Below are 27958 nucleotides of genomic sequence, written 5' to 3'. Positions count from 1 at the left end.
TCCCTAACCCGAACTTGCGCTCCGTCTCTAATGACCTCGTTGTCGACGGGACGTTAAACACTAACCTAACCTAACCTTCCCCTTGCAGTTGCAATCAGGTAGATGAGACTGGCCACTCTGAGAAGAAGTGCCTATCTGGCAACATTCACAGAATGAAGATTCAAGACTCGTCACAAGTTTCTGATGCTTCTGCACTATTCACTGACACTCAATGGTTGTTGACATCTCAACCAAGGAATCAACCCTCATGCTCAGTATCTGTAACAAAAACACGTGCAAATATCAAACCAACACAACGTTCCAGGCATGTCCAGCACATAGCATGGGTTATATGTCACAGACACTTGCGTATCACGCACATAACTCGTCACCTCTGGTTCAGATGTAAGTGTACTGCCAGTGGATCAAAACAAACACTTGGCTTACACCTGCTAACAGCCCCAAAATTCCAACTTTTGGCATGAAAGCTCTTGTCTTGGGACTTAAATGTTACCTGATGTAACAGTACCCATCCTAGACACTGTTCTTTTTGCATTATTGTATTGACTTATATCCTTACACCAGGCACATATCTGTATTGATTCTAAATCTATTAAGATTCCTGACAAACTTTACAACACTTGTGCCTTCCATTACACTTTATTATGAAGCGTGATGCAATCCAGTGATTTTCACGGCACTGCTGAACCAGGTACCAAGATGATCGATATGGATTCCAGTGACTGTGGTCCTCACACTTCCAACTACACAACAGATTTTGAAACTTTAGTGTGTGCGTACTATAACATAAAAGAAAAGTTATCAGACCTAATGGAGGAAAAGACAGACATAATGGCGGAAAATGATGTGTCACTTTGCAAATTGTGTGCAGCAACCATGGAACTAGAGGCTGCTGAAGACGACCTACGGAGCTTACAAGAAGGGATTACTCCATCTCACTTTGTATCTGCCACCTGAGTGACTCTAGCCACACCTGGTAATGAACATTCTTCGCACATTGCTGCTGCTGTGCATAATACACATCTCATTTGGACTAAGCCCTATCCTCCTGTCACCTTCAAAGCTTGCAGACTTTTGCCTGACAAGTATACAATCTAACAAGAAATAGATCAGCAGATTATTTAATTCAGTAGTGAACTGCCATTCTTGCAGTTCTTGGGCACTATCTTTGCACCTCATAGAAGAGAAAGACAGCTGCTGGAGACCATGTGGAGATACCATGTTTTAAACATATGTGCCACACCAGACTGTTATCCACTGCCAAACATACAATCGTGTGTAAAACTTAAATGGAAAGTGACTTTCGCATATGTTACTGCCAAGTAACGTAGCTCAATGAAACTTGAGCCATACAGAGAAAGAACTGCTACAGAGTAGTACAGAAGGTAACTGAAAGAAATACGCAGTGAGACAAACAGAAATGACACTTTTATACAATAAGTACACTGAAGTCACCACGACTTACGATGGGCCCCTGGATGTCACAAAACACGAGATGTGATTCTTAATAGGGTGTATGATCACCATGGATGGTAGTGCTTACTCTAAATGTACTCCATGCTGCCACAAGGTTGGGAAGGAGTTCTTGTTGTAGGGTGTTTTATCCGTCTAGCAGTCTGGTTGACACCTTCTGGATGGTTGTTGATGCATGTGGACAAGTTGCAGTCTTTCCAACACATCCCACACATGCTTGATGGGATTCAAGTTGGAGTAATGGGCAGGCCAGTCCATTCCCCAAGTATCCTCTCATTCCAAGAGCTCCTCCAGCTGTTCTGTTCAATGCAGACATGCATTGTCAGCTTTAAAAATGAAGTTGGGGCCAAATGCACCCCTGAAAAAATGCACATGATGGACAGAATAAAGTGTCACATTAACCTTGACCATTAAGTGTATTGTGTTCAGAGTGTTGACGGTCAGTGCACCCATGCAACATTAAGCCTCCCCACATATAATGAATTCTCTACTTTAAATGATGAAAGTCTGTGAATGCAGCTTGCCGCTAACTTGGTGTAATGTTTTGTCTGTACAGAGGTGTATCTGTCGCCTATATTACTCCTTCACTCTCACACATAAATCGGTACAATAAAGTTAGGGCTTCCTGTTTTATACCTAGGCTGATCCGTGATAAGACAGACAAACAATTATGCTAATGGAGGATTCTGAGTATTTTCTAGAATTTCATTCTCTCTCTCTCTCTCTCTCTCTCTCTCTCTCTCTCTCTCTCTCTCTCTCTCTGTCCTTTATCTGTGTACAGTTTAAATATATTATTTACGTGAAATCAGCATAGGAGAATCTCTGGTGGAGCCCTTCGTCTTAATATTCAGCGGCTGGCTTGCTGGAAAAGATCTTTACATTTGTTATTTTTATTAAGCGCTGCATTCAGTTGGAAAAATCGATCGTTCGAACAATTCGTTCAGTTTACGACAGATTTAGAATTTCAGATGTGGACGAAGCCTTTTTGGACGATTTGTAAAAACTCGGAGATTGCAGGCTCTCTTCGTCACAGCTGAAACTTCCCCACTAATTACAGGGCCAAGACAATCATCAATGATTCAGACAGAGAACTAATTCGTCATTCACTCTAGAATAAAATGGTCACAAACCTTATTTCTGAGGAAAATTGTATATTCGATCCATCTCCATTACATGTTCCGTTTTCTGTGGATTCCAAGTCTTATGTAATTGCTTTTACGGTTTTTTCTTTCTCTTTACCTATCACGCTAGTGGCACAAACGTTAATAGCTCGCTTTAGCGAGAAGAAGAGTAAATATGTCTCTTTTAGCAACCCGACAATCTTCCAACCGATACTTCCGAAGCTGTTGCCTTAACCCTCTATAATAACCATGGAGCAGAGATCTCTGTATCTCTGTTATTCCAAAGAATAAACGTACTAGAAAAATACCTTGGCATCGACGAGCTGTCGGCGCATATATTACTAGCAAATCCGATCAGATACTTTTCAAAAATGAATAATTGTGGATGATTTGATTGACCATTATTAATTATTGCGTGGTAGAGGGTAATTTTCCGTGGGGAGATTACAATGCCCCTCGCAGCGAGCGAAGTTTGTGAGCTCAATTTTGATTCACCAAACACACTTCGCGAGCTATCTATTAGCGTGGATAATCCAGAAGTGATGATTGTCAGTCCTCCGACTGAAAAAGAATATTATGTTTGAGACAGACGAAGAAAAGAAATGTTGAACACAGAAAAAATGAAGAGACAGGTACCGTGGCTGTATTGCTTTTACGTGCAACTAGGTGTTATGTTTACTGTGCACAACCAAGGAAGATGATCTTTCCTGAAACTATTATCAGGGTCTACCCATTCGGGAACTTTCTTAAGCAGGGAAACCTTGGAAAACCTCTTAAGCCTAGATCCCCAGCCTACGGTACATAGAAGATAGGAAAGCCTATAGAAGAAAAAAAATATATAATTTTGAAATGGATCTCTAAAGGAAAGACAGGGATCAATTTGTATCACGATTTGGAGAAGAGTGGTTTGTGCTTCTAGCAAAAAAAAAACGTTTTACAATAAATAACGTGAATTCTCGTTTTACAATCTTGTTCCTAGTACAATATCTTGCGGTGCTAAACTCCCCCAGGTCTTGCATGTCCCCGACGTCCACATTTGTAGTCGGTCTTCTACGCGGCCCCCTTTGTAGTTGATCTTCTACGCGGCCCACAATGGGAAGAGTAGAAGGAACAGGGATACTCGAACTCACATGCAACATTCATTCCAAAAGAATTAGCAATGACCAAAAGGGAAACTCTTCCTGTAAGAGAACTGGTTAGGTTGCACCATCCAAGATTCTCCTTTTTGAAAGCAAAATCCTTATGGCTTCATGGATCCTTTTTGTTACGACGTACTTCAAGGAATTCAACCATTAACTAATGATGTTGCCAAAAGCATCATCCGATTTACTCTCGTTTGAATACTCCTTTTGACTTTGCCTCCCCACTTGTGCTTATAAGTCCAAAAGTTCTAACACATTTTCTATCACTGATTGGTTCTTCGTAATTTAAAGGATTCATGCAACTTACAATAGATTTTGGATTCAAATCATTGAATAATGGAAAGTGTAGTTCATTTTATACAAAGACATAATCCATATTTCCTTGATAAGTCATATAATTTATCTATACTCAAAAACTTTTTATTCTAAATACATATATCTCTCCACTTGAGTACTGTAATGTAAAAGTTATTAGCATTGAGGAATGCGGATTTACTTCTTTCATTTACACTCTGATTCATACGGCGTTCATCCATGCTCATATATGGAAATGGATTTTTCAAACAAAATTCCCAGACGAACACGAACCATTAAACAACTACTAATTCTATGAATATTACTTTCTTTAATCATTCATTAATAAATTAAAACTCTTAACTTCTAATTATACCACCTTTTCCTTTTAAAGTTCAACATGAATCAGTTTACCCTCGCGTTTGGTGCGAGTCTCTTACAAAGCACATCTGTGTCGTCTATATCGATTTTAACTCTCGCTCCGACGTCAACTGTTTTGCGCGGGAAATTATCTTTGCGGCGTTAACCGTCACTCACGATTCACTGCCACAACACATCCCTTCACACGTTTACACATCTAAGCGTTTACATGAGATTATATATGAATATTCACTCGGAACCTCTTTTGATTATTCAGCGTCATTTGCGGGAAACATTTCATTCTTCTTGAAGGTCAGTCAGATCCTTTATAAATCTTGATAACATTAGCATTGCTAAAGTTCCACGTTCACCCAAACCACAGGTGAAGCCTATCTCCACTATCTTCTTTACAACACTCGATAGTAATAGTTAGTCACTATTTCTATACTCTGTCACTAATTAACTATTTCAAGTTAAAGGTTTCTAACACTACACACACAGTTTATTGTTATGTTTTTTACGAGCGTTCATCTCTGTCACTCGGAACACCATTCCTCCCTATCTTCTAATCTTCATTATATTTTTTTTTTTAAGTCGTTATGAGAAAATAACCCTTTTATTTTGTTCGATCCCGGGTATGCTTTTGGCACGACCAACAATGGGGAGCAGTATGGGCTTGTAGAGGGTTCGATCAAACCCCATTTCAACATGCGATCTATTTCTTTTTGAACTTGAGCCTTTAACCTCCAGGGAACAGGATAGAAAGTTCTACAATACGTTTCGTGCGGCTTAACGTAGAGATGGCATATGTATCCCTTAATAACTCCTGGCCTTTCATCAAACACGTTTTCATACGCTAATAATAATTCTTTGAGCTGCTTCTTCTGATCTTCAACAATGCAGTCGGATTCATTTAACTTCTCATACACTAATTGACCGAAATCTCCTTTGACTTGGAACTCATTATTTACGTGCTGTTTAGAATTTTGTGCAGTCCTGATTACTTGCACACTGATCCCACTACTATATTTTCTGGTAAGGCTTTCTTTTTTCAACAAGTCCAACTCAATTTCTTGTTTATTTACATTTAACCAAATTCTTCCTGTTTTAAAATCTATTCTGCATCCGTATTGACGTAGGCTGTCGACTCCGATAATGCAATCTACCACCAAATTTTTCACAACAAGGAATGTGCTTAATATTGCTACATTTCCGACTTCTACACTAAGTAGTGACTGCACTTTTACATTAGCCGATCTAGCCCCAACGGCGCCTATTATTCTGCAATTTTGAACTGGAAAAATTGGTACTCGTCTTATATTTCTGATCTTGTTGAATAGAGCCTCCGAAATAACATTTGTGGTTGCAGCTGTGTCTAAAACCGCCACTATAGGTACAGTCTCCAAAATGACTTGCACTTCGGCTACTGCCACCTGTTCCTTATCCTCATCTTGGGGTTCTAAGTCCTCGGTCAATTCATCTGCCAGTAATCGTCCATCATTATACGTTAGCATGGGTACACATATCCTGTTGCCCCTCAACCAATTGTTGACCGCTCCTCCGGGGCACGAGTGGGTCCTTACAAGTTTGTTGGATTTTGATTCGCCTGGTGGTTGACATCGTCCGTCACTTCGGTAATTACCGGTTGATTCGCAGATGTCCGTCCCCACTGATGTTGGTTATTTGAGTTTATTCCCCCCGGTTGATTCCACTTTCTATTACTGTTATTGTTCCAGGCTTGCGGTCTGAAATTCCTTTCGTTCCCCCATACGGGATTGTATCTTTTCCCATTCCTGTTGTTCCTTGGATAGCCCCTCGCAAGACTATTGCCGGTATTATTATTGAGATTTTGAGGGGTTTCTCCACTATTTATCGATCTCTGTGCGTTCCCTTGCCTACCATTTGGCGGAGGTTCTATCTCCCTATATTGGAATCTGTTGTTACGGGCTTTCTGGTTGTTCTCTTCGATAATATCTATATGGTCTAACGTCGTGAGGAACGACTCCAGGTCTTTATCGTTGCCGTAAATTAATTGATTCCGGATGCTAGTTGGTAGTCTTGCCTTAAGTATGTTTATTATGTCTGGCAAGGACATAGGTCTGTCCCAATATCTAGTTTTATTTATATATTTCTCAAAATACTTCCTAAGGCTTCCTTTTGAAAAAGAGAAAGGCTCTGGGTAGAGCACCTCCTGCCTTAGGCGTTCCTGTACCCCTTCTGACCAGAACTTTGCTAAAAACGCTTTCTCAAAATCGTCATATGTCGAGCAAACAGAAGTCATGTCCGAGGCCCAGATCGCCCCCGAACCTTGTATATACCCTGTAACGAAACTGATCTTCTGCCACTCCGACCAATTTCTGGGTAGCACTCCTCTAAAACTTCAAATAAAAACAATCGGATGGACCCCCCTTTTGTCAGTGTTAAAAATCTGGAATTGCCGATGCTTTATCATTTTTTCTTCAGCATGGCAAAGGCTTTCGTAATCTCCGTCAGATAAAACTTCATGCGAACAACTAGCTCGTGGCAATTTAATATTTGAGTTACTTACACAAGTCGGTATCGTGTGTGAATGTGCAGTAACTGGCTCTATAGTCACTGGCAACTTCTGCTGCTGGCCTGTATTCATTTGTTCTGAGCCTTGTTGTGAAACGCGTATCGACTCTTCTATCGTTTGTTTCCAATGCTCGAAATCAGCACCTAACTGCTGTCGCACTTCCTCAAGCCCTTTCGCAAACAAATTCTCTTCCTGTTTGCCACGTAGACTCTGGAATGCTGCTTTAACATTTTGCTCAACGTTTTCACACATTAGCCTTTTGTTTTCTAATGTGATTTCGGATAATTTACCCGTTAATACATTAATTTGGTGATCTATAACGTCTTGACGTTCTGTCAGATGTTCAACACTTTCCTTTAGGTTAGTCTGCGTACGTGCCAATTCAGGAAGTTGCGCAATTGCACGTGACATGGCATCTTGCTTTTGTACTAACTGCGGAACCATTTCCACCTGTTCGCATACGGTATCTATCTTAATAGCCACATACTCCTTCATTTCTACACGTACGCGGTGAGTAGATTCCTCACATTGAGCTTTCACCAATTCTATTTGTGCAGTTAATTTTCGTTCCGTCTCTTCGGCCTGATCTTTAAGTTCCTTTGTCTTCACCTCTATCCGCTGCTCTAATTCGGAAAAACTGTCGTGTAACTGCTGCTTAATCTCAGCTTTCAGATTTTCTTGCCCTTCATTAACTGAGGCGAACTTCGCGTTAATGTCGGTTTTCAAATTTTCCTGCCCTTCAGTAACTGAGGCTAATTTTGTATTCATATTATTCATGGTCTCAGTTAACATCTGCATCTGCCTCATGATAATGACCAATGGATCTAATCCATGTTGCGTACTTGCTGTTACATCTCCAGCCGTGTCTACCGGGCGTTCTATTGCGCTCTCTGTAGCGATCGGTTCTACAACACTTCTTACTACATCATTATTATCAGTGCTAACAGCTGAAGGCTGTTGCGTGTTGCTCTGCTCTGCTTGAATCATCTTAAACATTGCCCTAGTTAAAACCATATAAATGTTCTACCGTCAATATGTATATATCTCCCTTCACACAAGAATACTTCTGTGTCTACTTTCTTACTGTACTTATACAGATAAATGCAACTAGGGCAGGTCAATCAAACTACATCTAGCCTGAACACAATTAGTCAATGTTCAAATATGCACTAATACTAGCAAGCTTTAATAAAAAAATTATAGATCTGGCCTTTTCTCTGCGCCCAGTGTGCTGTTTTTATTTGTAGATCCACTTAATTTGACTGCGAGTATTTCTTCTCTTTTCCAAGTTAAGTTGTCTCGTCGTAGTTCACATGAAACAGAGAACAAAATTATTTTAACAACGTCCAAAAACGTGTCCTGTCACGGATTGGCCATTATAATGAATTCTCTACTTTAAATGATGAAAGTCTGTGAATGCAGCTTGCCGCTAACTTGGTATAATGTTTTGTCTGTACAGAGGTGTATCTGTCGCCTATATTACTCCTTCACTCTCACACATAAATCGGTACAATAAAGTTAGGGCTTCCTGTTTTATACCTAGGCTGATCCGTGATAAGACAGACAAACAATTATGCCAATGGAGGATTCTGAGTATTTTCTAGAATTTCATTCTCTCTCTCTCTCTCTCTCTCTCTCTCTGTCCTTTATCTGTGTACAGTTTAAATATATTATTTACGTGAAATCAGCCTAGTAGAATCTCTGGTGGAGCCCTTCGTCTTAATATTCAGCGGCTGGCTTGCTGGACAAGATCTTTACATTTGTTATTTTTATTAAGCGCTACATTCAGTTGGGAAAATCGATCGTTCGAACAATTCGTTCAGTTTACGACAGATTTAGAATTTCAGATGTGGACGAAGCCTTTTTGGACGATTTGTAAAAACTCGGAGATTGCAGGCTCTCTTCGTCACAGCTGAAACTTCCCCACTAATTACAGGGCCAAGACAATCATCAATGATTCAGACAGAGAACTAATTCGTCATTCACTCTAGAATAAAATGGTCACAAACCTTATTTCTGAGGAAAATTGTATATTCGATCCATCTCCATTACATGTTCCGTTTTCTGTGGATTCCAAGTCTTATGTAATTGCTTTTACAGTTTTTTCTTTCTCTTTACCTATCACGCTAGTGGCACAAACGTTAATAGCTCGCTTTAGCGAGAAGAAGAGTAAATATGTCTCTTTTAGCAACCCGACAATCTTCCAACTGATACTTCCGAAGCTGTTGCCTTAACCCTCTATAATAACCACGGAGCATAGATCTCTGTATCTCTGTTATTCCAAAGAATAAATGTACTAGAAAAATACCTTGGCGTCGACGAGCTGTCGGCGCATATATTACTAGAAAATCCGATCAGATACTTTTCAAAAATGAATAATTGTGGATGATTTGATTGACCATTATTAATTATTGTGTGGTAGAGGGTAATTTTCCGTGGGGAGATTACACACACCATAACACCTGGACCACCAGAACGACCATGTTCAACAGTGGTTTTGGGTGCATTGTGTGTTCCCACGTCTCATCATGTGAGGGCATGTCAAGAATTGCTTTTCAAACTGAACCTTTTCTCATGGAAATAGAGCATGTGACTCCACTCATTGTTGGTCCAACCCCTACACACTGGGCACCACTTCAAACAGTGCAGCCGATGTGTGGGTGTCAACGCAACACACACCGGCACCATGATCTTGAGAACAGGTGCTTTTGACTATGCTGTCTGGAGCCAAACAATTTTGAATCCATCCATCTATCCATCCATAAATGGAACAGAAGATACTGGGTATTGGGCAAAGAGACCACCCCCATGCAATCACTGTGCCACTGTAGAGCGTGAGATTGAATTCCTCGCAGCCCTGGTAAATGTGGTTGCAATTTCACCTGCTGTTTGATGTGGGTTACTTCTTGCCTGTTGTACAATATAGCAGATATCTGCTGCTGTAGTTGACCATGGCTGACCACCTCCTCTCCTTCAGGCAGCAGTGCCTTTGGTTTGGTATGCTCCCCATGCATGTGAAACAATGCTGTGAACAATACCACCCATCACACTTTATCCCTCTTCCAGTTTTTTTATGATTCTTTCCAGTATAAAGTCCTCCAGATGTTATATGCGGGCCGTGTTGTAATGGAGAACACCACCACAGTGCCCCCTATCTGCTTGCTGAGTGACATGCATTGTCGTTTCCCATTCCTTCGGCTATCTCGTTTTGTTCGGCCAGCCCCCATTTGGTGCTATAGCCATGCTGGCTGACCTCGCACTGTGTGACATCCAGTTTTCTGTGCATTACTAGGAGGCCTGTGGCAACAAGCTTCCACATTGTTTCTCTTTTCCACCAAGTTGTTAATATGTTGCATTACTTTTCTATCTTGTCCTTATGCTTTCCAGAGCAGTGTAGTGTGTTAGTGGGAGCGATGATGTTAAGGATAACTTACTTCAAAAAAGTGTACCACCATATTTCAGCCCAACCCACAAACATTCAAAAAACCACTGCCATAACTCACTTTGGACTGTACGAATACTTGTGTATGCCATTTGACCTCGAGAATACCACTGTTGTATGACAGCAGTGCTTCGTAGAAGAGTTATTCTGTGGACTTCTCTTCTGGTTTGCGTATTTAGATGATGTTTTGTGTTTGCAAAGATGATAGTAGAACAGAAAAAGCATTTACAGTTTGTTTTTGACATTCTCAAAGTATCAGTTGGTGATCAGTCAGGACAAATGTTTACTCTGACGATAGAAAGTACAATTCGTAGGGCATTTAGTCTCCTCTTCTAGCATCACATCCCTACAGGATGTCAACTCAATACAACTGATGCTGCAGCCTGAGGTTTTCCAGCAGCTGTACCATTTTCAGAAAATGGTTTATTTTTATAGACACCATTTACCCCGTGCAGCAGGCATCCAGGTGTGTCTCGCTGCAGCACTAGCAGAACTCAGTGCCAGTGGGTGCTGCTACAACTTTTCTTGGACCACAGAGGTGCTACAAGCTTTTGATGAGATAAAGACCAACTTTAGTAATGCTGCCAGTTGGTACACCTTGTGTATTCAGCACTTCTCCCTATCATAGTGGATGCCAGCCAGTTAGCTGCCAGTTGCTTCACCAACAGAATTTTCTCAAAAGGTGATGTGCTCACAGATGAAGTGAGTGCATATGAGAGGGAACTGTTAGCCATTTGTGAGGCTTGTTTACAGACCAAACATTTGCATTTACAATGCCTAGTGAATCCTTTTCATTGTGACAATTCTGGCTACTGGAATTTATCAGTCAATTAATGACAGGCATTTGCCACATTAAAGGTGCCAGATTATTTTAGAATTGATGCAATATCTAGTGACATCAACTACAAATTTCTGGCAGAGGTGAAAGTGACAGATATCCAATTGCTAGAACTTACAAGCAGCCAAGGTACAAGGCCAGAACTAAAATGCCATCCTTTTGAGGCCCCCAATACTTTTTTTGTGGTATGACGTCTCCAGAATCCAGCATCGTTCATTTGTGCCTACTGTTTTTCAGAAGCAGGTTTTTGAATTGATACACAGCCTACTACATTCAGGAGCAAACTGCAGAGTTCATATGGTCATTGGCAGATATGTGTGGCCGTACATTAAACACAGCTGTCGCACATGAGTCCACACATGTCTAGTATGCCAGAAGGCTGAAGTAGGCCGTCATATGCCTAAGTCAGTAGGTACATTCAGTGAATCCCCACAGCGATTTGCGCATGTCCGTATTGGGTTGGTGGGATCTCTACCTCCAGCAAAGGATTTAAAGTACCTATTTACAGCCATTGGCCACTACACACGCTTGGCAGAGGCTTTGTCTGTTGTTGATATCTCAGCTGAGACAGTGTCACGAATCGTTCTAACTACCTGAGTTTCCCGCTTTAGATGCCCCACCAATGTTACTACTGATCAAAGAACATAATTTGCATAAATTTTGTTTCATGAACTCGCTGACCTCTATGGTTTCAAGCACCACCACACAACCTGCTAACATCCAGCCAATATTGGGATGGTCGAATAGTGGCATCAAACCCTAAAATCTTCTTTATATTCATGGTACTTCGCGGATACCAGCTCTACATCTAGTGCTGCTGGGACTATTTGTAGTCATCAAACAAGACTACTGCTGCAGAATTTGTTTACAGCAAAACATTGTGACTTCCGTTTGAATTTTCCACACAACATTGAGAGCATCCTCTATGAGAACTGTCATTTCTCCATTAACGAGTAAAGTTTTGTATCTATAAATTCTGCCTGTTTTTGGCATTTTGTCATATAGACACGAATATTTTTACCCATAAAGACCTAAGCACTTGTTCCTGTGTGATGTATGGTAGATACTTTCAGGGCACCTTCTGCAACCCCATACAGGCCCATATCCAATCATGGTGCACTAGAAAAAACGTACTGAAAATCCTACTCAGTGGTTAGTCCACTAATGTATCTCAAGAGCAATATAAGCCTGCGTACCTGTTACCAGAGGGTGGTGATATGATTTCACAGGAACAGTTGTCGATCCATACCAGGTCTTGTTTGTGACATCTTTGGCTCTGTTCATCTTTGTCAGTTCTCTTTGTGCTTTCCATGAAGTCAGTAGCTGTTCAATGGTTCTCGTTTTGTATTTTCTTTCAGAAGTGCAAAATAAATTGCTTTTATTCATGTGTTTCTGTTTTCTATTGTTTTCGTTGTAGCTAGTGTTCCCAAAAATTCACGAGAAGCAAGATGGAGGACTCAAATAAAAATGCATAGTAGAAAGCACACCACTAAGACTGATTGTCAAATCAGTTAACAATTCAGGCTGTCCAATTTGCGAAAATTACATGTGCTGCTGCAAGTACATTACATCTTCCATAAAAATTTCTCAATTAAAAATTTCTATAATCCGGCTGAAACAGTGAGGTCCATTATCATCCCACAATGAGCCATATTCCCTTCCTTATTTCCTTGGATTGTACTGCTTTTTATGCGGAAGTAAAAGAAAACTAGTTTTTATACAAACAGCTCTGTAGATGAACCTTGTGAAATAATTTTAAAAAATCTTCTCAATGACAAAACAGTATCACAGGGCACAATAGTTGAACTTACAATTTTAACTACTTTTCTTTCAACAGTAAGTTTTATTCAGAAAGGACTAGCTGTGAGTTCTCTGCTTGCTGGCACTATTGCCAATATACTGCCTTGAAAACAAAGTTTCTTTTGTAAACATCTGCAAGAGGCACAAAAATAATTCATTATAAAAGATATGTAAGTGATATTCTGCTACCGTATCAAGGATTTAAGAATAACAGCTATCTGTTATCTCTTAAGATAAATGAACTTCATCCTAATATTAACTTTAGTGTTGAACATCAGCAAAATATGCCAACTAATTAATTAAATCTCTCTCTTACTTATGTCCATCAGTTGTTTTTCTCATCTATCACATGTCCTTACTGTAGATGTCATCATTTTCCAGAATTCATGCCATCCATCTCAGCATAAAAAGCCATCTTTCACGCAATTATCAGCATACTCAAATTACATCTAAATACTAATGAAACCAACAAATAACTAAATACGTTGCACCATATTGCATCCAGAAGTAGCATTCATTACTCCATAGTTGATGAAAGAAACAATTATAAATATCAGTCTTGGCAGAATACAGCAACAAATGTAGTGATCCTGCAGAATGTTTAAAATTAGTCTTTTTTCACTTTTAAGATAATGTTTTGTATAAGCTCAGTGTGTATTTCCACAGGCTTAATTTTAGAATTGCTTTAAAGACTGTCGGCAGACTAGGGCAGTTAATTATACATAATATTAAAACTAACAACAAAAATTTTGCTGCTCCAGGTACATATAAAATCAAGCATAGTAACTGTGAAGCTTTTTAAATTGGCCAAACAGGCAGAAACTTAAAGAAGAGATACAAAGAATGGACAAAAGCAAGGAGAAAAAAATTGAAAAGATAAATCCATCTTTGCTGCCCACTTAATCACACAATGTTATTAAGATTGAAAATAATTTTACAATTTTGTATAAAATGAGAAGTGTACTCATATGGGCATTCTGGAAGAAATAGAAATTTACAACCGTGTGCGCTGTAATAAGAATAAAATTCATAATCAACAGAAAAACTTTAAAAGTCATTGTTTCTCTTGATGCTTTTAAGAGTCTGTTACATTGTAAATAAATCTATCACTGTTACTTATAGTTATACAATGTTTGTACCTGACTTACTGTAAAAAGAAAGGCCTGTCTGAATACCTCAGGCTTTATTTCATGTAAACATCTTGTTTACGTACACATACAAATTTGCTGATTCCACGTGTTTACCATTGCTTTCTTTTCGGCCTTGACAGTTTTTGGTTTAGGTTCTCTGGTATCTTCATGTTACTACTTTTTATGGTGTTTTCTTATGCCCTTCAGCAGAACTTGCATCTGCTACATATTTGTACTTTTTTATTTCTAAAACAATCTACTTACAACAATATTATATTCTTCCTCCTTCCCAACTTCACTGCCGTATACAGGCCCTGTCTGTAACCTCCTGCTCCTTTGTTTGGACGTTGCCTCTTCAGGTGTCTCACCAGTCTGTACGTGTCTACCTCTATGATTCTAGGCTTGTTCATATGTTATTTCTGTTACCTTCGTAAAATTTGGAGAAGTTGTTGTTTTGAACAGAGTTTTAGTGTTGTGTGTAATTCAGGACTTTCTTTTATCTATATTCATCTAATTGCCCGCAAGATTTGTGTGGTTTTTGTTTTACCATTTTCTAGGTAAACAGTAAGAATTTTTTTGCATCCTAGAGAACCCATTGCCCTTCACAACAGGTACAGCTGACTTTGTCTTTTGTTGTACAGGGCTACCTACTTCGACCACAGCTTAGACTACTGCCAGACAGCCCATTCATTCACTGTAATAAATTAATTGTCTCTTTAAAGTGGTAAAACGTTTATTACTTGCATTTTGGATGGTGTTCCACAAAAGTGGCACCCACCATGCATAAAAGCTTACTTGTTGTTATCTCTTCATTTATAATGTATTCCTTAGTCTTTGTTATATCTGTGGAGTCTACATTATTGGTCAGTGTCCAATTTGTTATTGTTGTCGTTCTCAGTGTTTAATTTGTGGTTATAGTTTCAAGATGTCCTCGAAGTGAATCATATTCAAGATAAGTGCTTGCACATTTTAATTGAGGCACCCATTTTTAACTGTTAAATATAGAAATGGAAGATGATCATTGATAAGCTCACCACCTTTGGATGAATTTTTGTTGACAGTAAACCATACATGAATAAAAAATCCAGTATGCTGTGGAATCCACCAATGTGAACAATACATATGAACACCATTAGTTTAAGAAGCTATATAAACAAAACTATTCCACTGATCAAGTGTATCAATGATATTAACATCACCCCTGTACTAAACTGAGAACCTTTCACTGTGCTCTCATAGATTGGGACATTCTAGATGAATGATATTACATCTCAAATCAATAAATTTCAGTATTCACACTTCTTCTGTATTTCTTCCCAAATAATGGTAATACTGTACAGGTGCTGAAAGAAATACAATGGAAAACTCGAGGTGTGTGTGCCATCTTGTGAATAATGTAAAGTCGCTGTTTTTAAAGTTAACAGCATCATATTAAGAACACCATCGTGAATGTTCGCTTGGAGCCCACTGCTGGTGACCAGTCAGTGATATCCAAATTCTTTAAAATTACTTTGACACATTTCAGTACGAAACTTTTTAGGTGCTGTGTTACTTGTAAGTACTGATGTTAATATTTTGATACAGAATTTTTTCTTTCAGTTGGAGGCAGATACCAAACACCAAACTACGTGGTGGTTGTAGCGGCCATTATTTGTATTGGTGCGTTGCTGTTGCCAACTCAGGGTGATGAAGACTCAAGGTTTCCCGAATATCTTCATCTTACTTCTAATCTGAAGCTAATCTTTGCATATGTTTTAGGTGAGTGGTATGATTTTTTTTCCTTCTTTACAGTGACCACTAAATTCCTATCTGTGATTTTATTTTGTACTCTCTATATCCTATTAGCATAACATCATTTAATACTTTAACTCAATGACAATATTTCTCTATAGGTTCCCCAGTTACTCTTCATATTCTGATAGAGCTACTTCATACTTATGCTTGTTACCCTGATGTCATAAGCTGCCCTACTAGTTCATTTATTAAATTAGTGAAATACACTGGAAAACAGATTTTGAAGAAAAGTAAAATTCTGTACAAAACTATTTTTTGCCTCCGAGTTCCTTCACTCAAAAACTAGACTTTCAGTTTGGTGGCAGAGGAGTATAAAGCCTTTGTTATAAATTGATCTATACATATGAAATGTTTGTATGTTGATTTATGATGCATTTCTTCCCATCTAAGCTGAACGTGCACTGATATTGCATGCATTGTATGGCTCGTGACAATTTGTAAATATTACCTGCAGTTGTTGTACTGTGCTGGCATTACCCTATGTCTTTGCTGATGTTGCACATGTTACTGTTGTGTACCAGTCAGTGCTAAAAACTTATTTGAGGTTACACCCCTTGCTGTCATGTTGTAGTTGTTAATTGTTCTCAGGGCTGCCATGCTGTGTAACAAGTATTACAGTATTTAACATCCAGCAGAAAACTTATACTTGGTGTAGCTACCCAGGATGACAGATACTTGTTGATTATAATTGTAGTATTTGTGCTACAGAAGACTGGATTAATCCAATTGGATTCAGTTTCATTTAAAAAAATGTAGCAATACCTTGATTTCGTCTTTACCTACATCCCTTCTCCATTAACCTGTAATTCTCTCCCACTCTCCAGCTTAAGGGAAAGAAAGAAATGAAGAAGAAAAAAAGAAGAGTAAATTCTAGCACTGATAAAGGTGGTTTTTAATTTGGCTGACATACCAGGAGTTAATTAATTAACATGTTACTGGTAAGTACGAAAAACATGCATCCAAAGAAAACAGTTCGTGTAGGGCAGTGCTCAACCGATGGATGGACGTGGACACACACACACACACAAAACCACATGCATGTAAACTGTTATTATACACTACTGGAAGCATGCTGATAAAGACCCTGTAATATATGGTAATCCTTAAATTTCATACAGAGAAGAATACTGAAATATGTCCCAATCACAAAATAGTGGTGCTGGGATGTCGCCACAGAAGTAGCCAGCCATAATAACATTGTAGGAAACATGTTCAAAATGCAAGTGAGTGCTGATTTAAGAGCACATAATGGAGAATGTATTTACCCAGATAACATGCCTTCTGTAGCAGCATCATTGGTATTGTAGTCTGCATCGCAGCTGCCTCCATAGCAGAGAAATTTCATTAGCTGAGCTTTTAGATTGCTATTGATATCATCGGTCCCGGCAGTATGCATAATAATGGCTAGGAATTAATAAAGTGGAACCTCACATAGCGAGCAGAATTCATCCCAGAATCTTACTCATAGTATAAAACACTCATCAAGTAAAACAATTTATCCCATATAAATTAATGTAAAATACGGCAATGCATTCCATGCAGAAAAAGTTCTAAAAGTTTTATTTTATTCATGCCATTTATTCAGAGAAAATTATACATACTGTAACAATCTTGTTGGAAGAACATCCGCAACCAAGCATTATACCAGAGGTTGAAAATACCACTTCAGTTGTAAATTTCTTTTATTATCACAACCGGTTTCGGGCTCTCATAAGCCCATCCTCAGGTGTCTCAACTGTGCTGTGGCCCCCCGAGTGCCGCGGTGGACATGTACACATCCACCGCGGCGCTCGGGGGCCATTGCACAGTTGCGACACCTGAGGATGGGTTCATGAGAGCCCGAAACCGGTTGTGATAATAAAAGAAATTTACAACTGAAGTGGTATTTTCAACTGCTGGTATACATACAGTGTCATGTACTTTATTAATCACAATAAATAACTAATTCTTTCTTACTAGCAAGCTATCTATAGCCATTTGTTTCTGCCAATGCTTGAACACGAAAATGTGACACAACATTATCGTCAAATAAATTTGTTGTTTGCGTAGCCACTGCTTTATTGGTGTGATGTTTTTCATTGCTCCACAGGTATTGACTCAAATGCTGCAGAGTCACATTCGACATCGCACTCTGGCCAAAGCTTCTTCCAAGCAGAAGCCTTTTCAATCCTCATGATGCAGGCAATGATGTTGAAGTGATATTTCCAAAAGCTCTGAGAGTGAGATTGGTAGCTTCAATCAGGTCAAAGCAATACTCAAAGAGTGCTTTAGTGTAGAGCTTCTTAAAGTTAGAAATAATCTGCTTGTCCATAGGCCGAAGTAACAGATTGGTGTTGGGAGGCAGATATTGGATCTTGTTGAATTGAAACTCTTCGAGGAGGGGGTCTTGTAGGCCGGAGAATGGGCGGGAGCATCGTCCATAACAAGCAAGGCATAGAGTGGCAGATTCATCTCGAGCAAATGTTTTTTCGCCGAAGGACCAAACACTTCATTGAGCCAATCACGAAAAAGATCATGTGTCACACAAGCCTTGTTGGTTGATCTCCACATCACATTTAACCTGCTCTTCTTGACTTTACACTTCTTGAAGGCTTGTGGAGTTTCTGAATGGTAAACAAGCAGTGGTTTAATTTTCAAATCATACTTGCATTGGTACAGAATAGCAGTGTGAGGCGGTCTTTCATTGGCTTGTGACCGGGCAGTGCATTCTCCTCTGCTGTTATAAAAGCACGCTTTGGCATCTTTTTCCAGGATAGATCTGCCTCGTCATGATTAAAAACCTGTTGTGCCAGATAACCCTCATAATCTATGAGTATCTTGAAATTGCTGATGAAGTTCTTTGCTGCTTTTGTGCCAGAGTTGGCTGCTTCACCATGCCTCACAACACTGTGGAAGCTCGTTCTTCTCTTAAATTTCTTGAACCATCCATGTTTTCCCTTAAACACTTCTTCAGCCGTTGATGATTCTGGCGTTATCTTAATGAGGTCAGCGAAAATCATTCTCGCCTTCTCACAAATGATGTTCTTGTTAATGTTTCCTTTCAATTGCTGTTTATTTATCTATATACATCATCCAGAATACAAAACCGTTGTTCAGGCACTCTTGTCCCTTTGAAGCATCGATCTCCTTAATCTTGTTCTTGTTCTCGAGGATAGTGCAAATAGTCAATGTAGACCAATTGTATGTGCATGTTAAATCAGCAACCCGTAGCATCTTCATGTTTTCAGTGATTGCACACAAAAAAAATATTGTGTGAACACAAGTTTAGAAAAATGCGTTATCACCAGCTGCATTAAGATGGCAGCAGGAAGAGCACTAAACCCAGATGCCAGTCCATACTAAAAACATTGTTCATATGCTGCTGCCGACAATGAAAAGTGTTCATATTGTCGAACATTTTCTCTCTGCGCGCGAACAGCTAGTGACGTCAATTTTTTTTGCAAATTGCATGTTAGGTGAGGGCTTGTTAAGCATGGTTCCACTGCATGTTATATTTTCTGGGCATGGCGCTGTATTATTGTGTGGCCAGTCACTGTATGCTGTGTTGACTCTGCAAGCAACTTATGTAGTGACATTAAAGGTAAATGATTTTGTTAGCAGTAATTGTATGGCACGCCATTCATGCATGCATTTTATGAACATTGGTGGCCATGTGAACAACATACAGACATATACATCACTTGAAGTTTTCTGTCGGTGATGAGTAATTGGTGATCAGTGAGTCAAAGTTAGAGAGTGAAACAGAAAGGAAGTAATAGGGTACAGACTGGAACAAAAAAGAAATACAAACAAGGGGAATGGGGGACAAATTAAGGAACAGGCTAATAAAATCAGTAAGAGAAAGAACCAGAAAGTAACAGTGCAGAATGCAAACAAAGAGAGGTAAATGGCAAGTGTCAAAAATTACCTGCACAGTCAGACAGTTCTGGAACAGTCACGAATTCTTCATTTCTTATAATTTAGTTGTTCTACCCTTTATTCCATTTTCCTGTACTTTCATTTTTCACTTATTGTGAAACGATGTTTACAAAAACAAAAAATTAAAAATTTATAGAGTCCTTAAACAACTGTGTTCACTTGCCTGCTCATAACAGGGACTTCATTAGTGCTTAACTTCAAAGATTTAACTTGTAAATAATAATTATCGAATAAAAATGAAAGTGCTGTTAGAGCAGAGGTAGTGTCAACAATTGCAGATTTGTTTTAAATGTGATAATCATTCCACGACAAAAATCTGTTGCATACTGAATTTGAATATTCCATCCAGTAGTTATAGCCTAACCCCATTCACCAACCTGATATTCTTCATTATTCTGTTACCCAATCTTTAGTATCATTTTGTTAAAATAATAATATTATTCAAAGAAGCAACCATAGATCACATTTCTGGAATAATTTGTTGAGAATAAATTTAATTTTTGTAGGACAGTTCTTCAGGTATCTATGTTATAGTTGTTCAGATATATGTCACATAAAAATAGTCTTCATAAGGGTAATGAAAGTAATACAAAAATTGTGTTTGCTCTTTTGTCTACTACTATTTTAAGCCTAACTGATCATACTTCCTGTTACAAGTAATGTTACTTACCCCCAGTGGTGATGGGAGCTAGAAAAGACCCACAGCCCATCCTTGCCTGTTGTAAAAGGTGACTATTATGAGTCTTTTTATTTGGTCAGATTTTTACCTTGGTATTTTGACTATACTTTGGACTTGTGAAGGTTTTCGCTCTTTTTGCTTTTTTTATGATTTTTCTCCTCAACTTTTTTGCCTTCTAAATTCTGGTCCCCATTTTGGGTTTGACCTCAACTTTCCAAATTTTACAGAAGTTCTGGTCGTTTGGGAAAGGATGCCTTACGGAAGCGTATTAACTCTCCACTGTGTACTGTTATCTTTCACTCTTGCCAGTCAAGTGGATCTGCCTCTGTACCTGAAATCCAGGGCGGTAGTCAGTTCGTTGTTGTGGGGCTGTCACATACCCTCTTGGTTGTTGCCTTTTGACGACGAAGGGGTTGCACTGCCGATGCTGAGCTGTAACCTTCCTGTGTCAGCCAAGGAGTAGGTGCCTATCAACATTGGGATACAGAGACTCCAGGCAGCGGCTACTGTGCCAGGTGGCCTTTGCCGTGGCGGGGTCATGCCCACTGAGTGGCATCATGTCAGATGATCCGCTATGAAACAGGTCAAACTTAACAGTGGCTGTGCCAACACAGCCATCTCAACAGTCAGGAACAGTAATTTTAGTGCAGAGGTTTACAATCCTATGGCATTTACATCTGTGACCGTGCCTCAAGACAAGAGACAGGGAAGGAGAAATGGAAGTGGACAGTTTGCTGAGTTATTGGTTTGTTCCTGAACTGATGGCGGATCTATCTCTACAAGGAACCCACTGTTTTCTGTTGAAAATATTAAAGATCAGTTTGGGGAGGTTGCAGGAATAGAAAAAATTAGGAATGGATCTTTGCTGATCAAAACGCTGCACGCCAACCAATCGCCGGCTCTTCTGGCCTGTGGAAAGATAGGAGATATACCAGTTTCCTTTTCTCCTCATAACAAGCTCAGTAGAATCCAATATTTTATAGTCTATCAGGACCTAACAGTACAAACTGATCAAGAGCTGCATACTAATCAGGCACGGCATGGAGTCCATTTTGCTTGGAACATCCAGAAGGGACTCAAAAGATGATTGAGTGGACACTGTAACTTTTATCCTGCCCTTTGGTAGCAATGTTTTGCTCAAGAAGGTTAGCATCATGGTTTGTAGGTGGATGTCAGACCTTATTTTCCTCCGAAGAGGTGTTTTAGGTGGCAGAGGTTTGGACACATGTCATCCTACAATTCTAATGGGGCTATCTGCCAGGCATATGGACGGGCATCATGAAGCCAGTCCTTGCGACCAACCCCCCCCCCCCCCCCCTCCAGGGCGTCAACTGTCTGGAACTGCACCCTCATTGTTCACCGCAATGTTCAGTGTTTAAGAGGGCGAAGAAAATTCAGTAATATAAAACACTTGACCACCTGTCGTATCAAGCTGCAAATAAAAAGTTTGATAGACCTTGTCCAGCTGATATGGTTTCAAATTTTGCAACTGTTGTGTCACAGTCCATACCTCATATGATGACAAGGTCTCACACATCACCTTGTGGCCTTGGTTGTATTCTAAGGCCTGCCCCACTGTTGGGGTAAGGAATACCAGCTCTCATGCTATCAGTGCAACCAGAGATGCCTAGTCATCGTCTGGCATCATCAGGGATGAGGTCACCTGTCAAGGTTCTCCCTCTTAAGACAAGAATCAGCTCAACAGGCTGCTGGCCAAAGGAAAGAACAGTCCTCTTCCCTCCTAGATGATAGGATGAGGAAATCTTCACAGAAATCAAAGTCCCACAAGGTTAAGAAGGATAAGCAGAAAGATAAACTACTTTCTGTGGCTGGGGATGTTCCGCTCCCCACCCCTGCAAAGATCGAACCTTTGCCCTTTGGCGATGTATTACAGTGTCAACTCCAATACTCCTTCATTGGAACTGTTAAGCTACTATTGCCATCTGACCAAGCTCCATCATTAACCGGCTACTTATTCCATAATTGGCATAGCACTTCAAGAAACATGGTTTATGGCAACACATCTCTTTGCCCTGAAAAACTACAAACCCTACTGTACCAATCACATTAATGTTTAGAGGGTATCTGGTGGGGTTTGTACCCTCATACACTCTGATATTTTCAGTGAGCAGGTGCCCCTTACCACTGAACCAAACTCCATGGCCATTAGTGTCTACTGGTCAGTTTGCATGGCAATCTGTAAGATTTATCTATTCCCAGACAGACTTTCCCATTATTGTGAGCTGTAAGAGTTGTGGAACAGCTGCCTTCCCCCTTCCTCTTAGTGGGGGACTTTAATGCCCATAATCCTCTGTGGGGCAGTGACAATATGTCTCGCAGAGGCCGCGTACTAGAACAACACCTTTCAGAACTGGACACCTGCCTACTCAACATTAGAGCTGCAACACATTTCATTGTGGCCCACAGAACATACTCAACTATTACCCTCACAGTTTGCAATCCTAATATTTTTTCTCTCCCTCTTCACTCACAGATATATGGAACTGCTCCATATTGGTCACTTCTTCAGACCGCCGCCGGTGCTGTGGTGGTCTGAAGACAAAGGCACAGCTATCAGGGAATGCCGCAGGGCACTTAAATGGCACAAGCACCATCCCTCTATGGATATTTTAATAGCATTCAAGAGACTCCGATCGAAAGTGCTGTTTTTAATAAAGGAAAGGAAGCAGGAGTGTTGGGAGCAACTACCCCCTCCCCCCTTGTCATCTGTGCAACACTGCACCCTTCATCCCCAGTATGGACTAAACTTTACCACATTTGCAGCCATCCATCACCCCCGACAGTTCTTGGTATCCTTATCAGTGGGAACGTCTGGACTTAACCCTTAGGACTCTTAACGTTTTGACGATTTAAAGTGTGAGTGTGGGTCTGAGTTATACTGATTTATTTCCCCAAACCACATTCCACTTCTTTACAAGATGACTTACATGGGGTTTGCAGCCACTCTGCTTTACTGGATAGCCGGCTGCTGGAAACTCCCTTGACTTCTTCTCCATCAAATAACGATAAGTACAGGAACTTTCAAGCCTCTTTCTACTAGTGAAATAAGTAGCCATACAAACTTTACATTTCATCAATCAAAGGTGTATTTGACTTTCAAGCACAATAAAAATTCTCAATTTCAACATAATATGTAACTTCAGTAAGTCTCTAATGCAGTCATATGTTAGAAACAAATTTATTTACATTCGAAAGAAAGTCTGCTTAGACACGGAGACTTTCAGAAAAGGAGACTGAACAAACATCCTGCCTCTAACAAGGCTGAGTCAAGAGTCTATATAAGTACTTTTTCAACTGTTTTTGTTTCACATAACAATAGCCAGTGACACAATAAGCACAAAGCTGCACATAGATTCCATGGTTCTTTCATACACGCTCACTGACGCATCTATGGATTGCCCGACGGGTACTTGTCGGTGCCGTTCAACTGCCACGTCTACTTTCTTCCCGCAACTGGTTTTAAACCTGCACACACAAACATGTGACGCGCAGTAGGTAGTATTTTACCATCCCACTCTCATATCTAGAATATCATGTGTTCGAGGCGGTAGAAGGCCGAGTGGTTCTAGAATTTATACAGAAATTCTCGAATCACTACAGTACTTGCTGAATGTTATGCAGCACACTCATTGAAGTGTCCACCTGAACTAATTTCCATCCTCATTCCTGACTCTGAAACAAGTCACTGATTGCTGCCCACTATCCTTCCAGGCATGTTGTTCTCTGTCATACAGTGTCCCTTTTAGCGAATTGGAGATTCATAGCTCCCTGGCAGTGTGTCAAGATATGGCCCCTGGACCCGACAAAATCCACAACCAAATGCTGAAAAATCTTCCTGCTGACAGCATGAAACATATCCATAGGCTTTTTCATTGTATTTGGTGGGAAGGAGAATTTCCTTCTCAATCCCGGGAAGGTATTATTATTCCTGTTCTGAAATTGGGAAAGGACCCACAGATTTAAGCTAATTACCGGCCAATTTCTCTGACAAATGGGCTGTGTGAGCTATTCAAACAAATGGTCAGCTGTCATCTTTGTTAGTGCCTGCAAGCTGGAGGTGTACCATTATCTCCTTTCTGCATAATTGTTGTGGTGTAGAATTAATGTAATTATTTCGTATAAGTCAGTGCAGATTGCTACGTGTGGTTTGAAATAGGCACACAGGCATCGGTCGCAACCTACAGCACTGATAATGAAATGTAGCAGTTTAACTCCGAATATTGTTTTTCGAACAGCACATATATTTTGAGAGCGAGTAAATGTGTCTTAAATAAACATAGCGCAACATAATCTCAATATGCAGGCAAAAAGTTATGTATTATTAATGCTCTCTTTTCAACAAATGACAACATAACGCAACCTGCAACTAACCCAGCGATAATAAAGAGCATGAAATGATTTCTTTTCCCAGAAAATTAATCTAAGGTTATACAGAAAGAAAGAATGGCACAGACACCTGTGTATTATTGAAATAATTCCAAAGAATTTCTTTAACTTTATCTCTTTAAGAATTGAGTTAACTTTTAATCCTTTGAACTAACTGAAAATATTTTAAACCAGAGATGAAGCCTCGCCTAAGCCTTGCAGTGTTAAATCTCTGAATAAGTTGTGCAATCAAAAATATTAACTAACTTTAATACTGTAAACTTACTGTAAAAAGTTCAATCCAACCAAAATTAATGTGTAACCCCTCTTGGAATAATTTATGCTTTCATCCTTTAAAGCAAATTGCCCAACACTGAGCTCGGTTAACCGAAATGATAATAATACCCGTGGAGGCCCGGGAAAAGAATAGGCCTCCGGTATGTTCTGCCAGTCGTAAAAGGCGACGAAAAGAACAAACCACTAATAGGGCTAACCCCCCTTTTAGTGTGATTAGTTGGTTCAGGACAGAACTAATGAAGCCTCGGAAAAGCGCTGTCATGGTCGGGGACGACACTTAAACCCTATGCCCGTTCACAATGGTAATGACACTGCTAGCCAACTGGAAAATGATTTAAATCCAAATAGAGGTGTTTTGCAGGATATGCTTCCTGCAACCACCCTAGAAGGAAAACAAAGACAGAGGATGAGATTGTCAGATGAAGTTAATCGACACCTCATGTTCTGTTATTACCAACCAACAAACTTAGGAACCAATACAACTGGATACAGATCACAAGTATACACGACATTTATTACCAGATACCCAGAATTAAAATTTTTAACAGAACAACGACTAGCTGATCAGATCAGTGTAATGATAAAAAATAACAGGATATCCCAGTCAGAATTAGAAAGCATCAAACAACAAGTACAACAAATACTGGAACAAAATAATGTACAGTCAGAAGAAGAAGAAAATACAGTAATGGACTCAAAACATCCCAGAGCAAACAAACCAAGAACAACACACATCAATTAAACAATCAGAGGAAAACGAAATCTTAAGACAGCCACCAGAACAAGCATAAATAGAACACGAAGTGACACACATGTTAGATATAGCTGACGTATATAGAATACAAAGACACTAATACAGACATTTCTTGCATAGACCACCAAATAACCCACAAGTTGAAACAACAACAACAACTATCAACACAATCATACACAACAAAATAAATGAAAATTCAACTATGGAAGAGTTACAACTACTGGTTTATATAGGTGCACACACTAGGCAGAGATCAGAACCAACCAACACACAGAAGAAACCCACAAAACCAGCATGGCAACACAGGTTACAGATCAGAATAGAAAAACTGAGAAAAGACATCAGACAGCTAACATAATTTATAAGAAATGAAATATCAGACAAAAAACAAAAAAGGTTAGATAAAATCTCACAAGAAGTGAGAGAGCAATTAGATGAAAAGAAGCAAAAATTACAAGCATTGGCCAAAGGACTTAGAAGATACAAAAATAGTGAAAATAGAAGGAAACAAAACCAAACATTAAACACAAACCAAAAGAAATTTTACCAGACAACAGATAACACACACATTAAAATAGACAATCCACCACCAAACATAACAGACGTGGAACAAACTGCCTATTGGCTTCTGTCTCGGGTTCTTCGGCCGACGTTTATCTAATGATTTTTCTGATGTTTCGCCAGCACGAGTGGCTGGCATTGTCAAAGCTTCACCCTCCATTGCCGGTGGTGAACTGGAGCCGAGCTCGCGGGCGCAGACTATATGTACCTGGCGCGCCAACGTCCGAGGGCTTCTCCGCGGTCATTTCCGGTGTGGTTCTCCTCTTGCTACCTGCGACGGTCGTTCGCTGCAGTACGGGAAGCCAGGATCCGTTGACCTTAAGGCTTTCCTCTTTCTTGTTCAAACTGTTCGCGTGTTTTTGTATTTCTACAGCTTCTCTGAACAAGCGCATGTGATATTGCTTCTCTACAGACAGAACTTCCGTGTCGGCGAATTTTATTACGTGGTCGGTCTCATTCAGTGCGTGCTCTGCCACGGCCGATTTCTCCACCTGCCCCAACCTGCAATGTCGCTTATGCTCTTTGATCCTGGTGTTGATGGATCGTCCAGTCATTCCGACATAAACTTTTCCGCATGTGCATGGTATACGGTATAATGAAGACCGAAGATTATGAGCAAAAGATCCGAGACCTATTAGATCTGACGACGTACCGAAAACTAAGCGCAGATCCGACGCAGCGTATCACACGGAATACGAATCGATTAATCAAGGCGTCTTCCCTGCCGGCGGACATACAGAGAAACCTGCGCAACACGGAAGCCCTACCACCTCGGCTGTATGGATTACCCAAGATCCATAAGAACAACGTCCCACTGAGACCGATCGTTAGCGCTCCTGGATCACCGACATATAAACTGGCAAAACACTTGGCCTCTCTGCTCCAGCCACATGTGGGGAAGACCGACACATACATTAAGGACTCAGGACATTTCATTGAGAAGCTGAAGAAACTGAAATTTGCACCAAACGGCATCTTGGTCAGCTTTCATGTTGTTTCGTTATTTACGAAAGTGCCACTCAGTGACGCTCTGGAGCACATCGGTTCCATTTTCCCGCAGGACATCAGAAAGCTCTTCCATGCATGTCTCACCACGAGCTATTTCACGTGGAATGGAGATTTCTACGAACAGCTGGAAGGCGTCGCCATGGGTAGTCCTCTCAGTCCAGTGGTGGCCAACTTCTTCATGGAACAATTCGAAGCACACGCACTGGACTCGGCGACTTGCAAACCTAAGGTGTGGTACAGGTACGTCGATGATACTTTCGTGGTGTGGAGCCATGGTGAAGAACAGCTCGGTGAATTCCTGAGACACTTGAACAGCCTCCATGCCAACATAACATTTACCATGGAAGTAGAAAAGGACAAGAAACTGCCATTTCTAGATGTGCTGGTCACAAGGGACGGCGAAAACC

The 27958-nt window shown here is 40.1% G+C and overlaps 1 protein-coding gene across 3 annotated transcripts in view; it reads left to right on the top strand.

Annotated features, from left to right (window-relative positions):
- Window positions 1-27958, top strand: part of LOC126251438 (motile sperm domain-containing protein 1-like) — a 69240-nt gene that overhangs the window by 28334 nt on the left and 12948 nt on the right. For all 3 annotated transcript variants that reach the window (XM_049951874.1, XM_049951866.1, XM_049951882.1), the window contains one exon: window positions 15754-15912. In XM_049951874.1, coding sequence (XP_049807831.1) covers window positions 15754-15912 — 159 coding nt within the window. The remainder of the gene's footprint in view (window positions 1-15753; window positions 15913-27958) is intronic.

Source organism: Schistocerca nitens, chromosome 1, assembly GCF_023898315.1.
Source record: "Schistocerca nitens isolate TAMUIC-IGC-003100 chromosome 1, iqSchNite1.1, whole genome shotgun sequence".
NCBI classification, from domain to species: domain Eukaryota; kingdom Metazoa; phylum Arthropoda; class Insecta; order Orthoptera; family Acrididae; genus Schistocerca; species Schistocerca nitens.
This window is presented reverse-complemented; position numbering and strand designations above follow the sequence as displayed.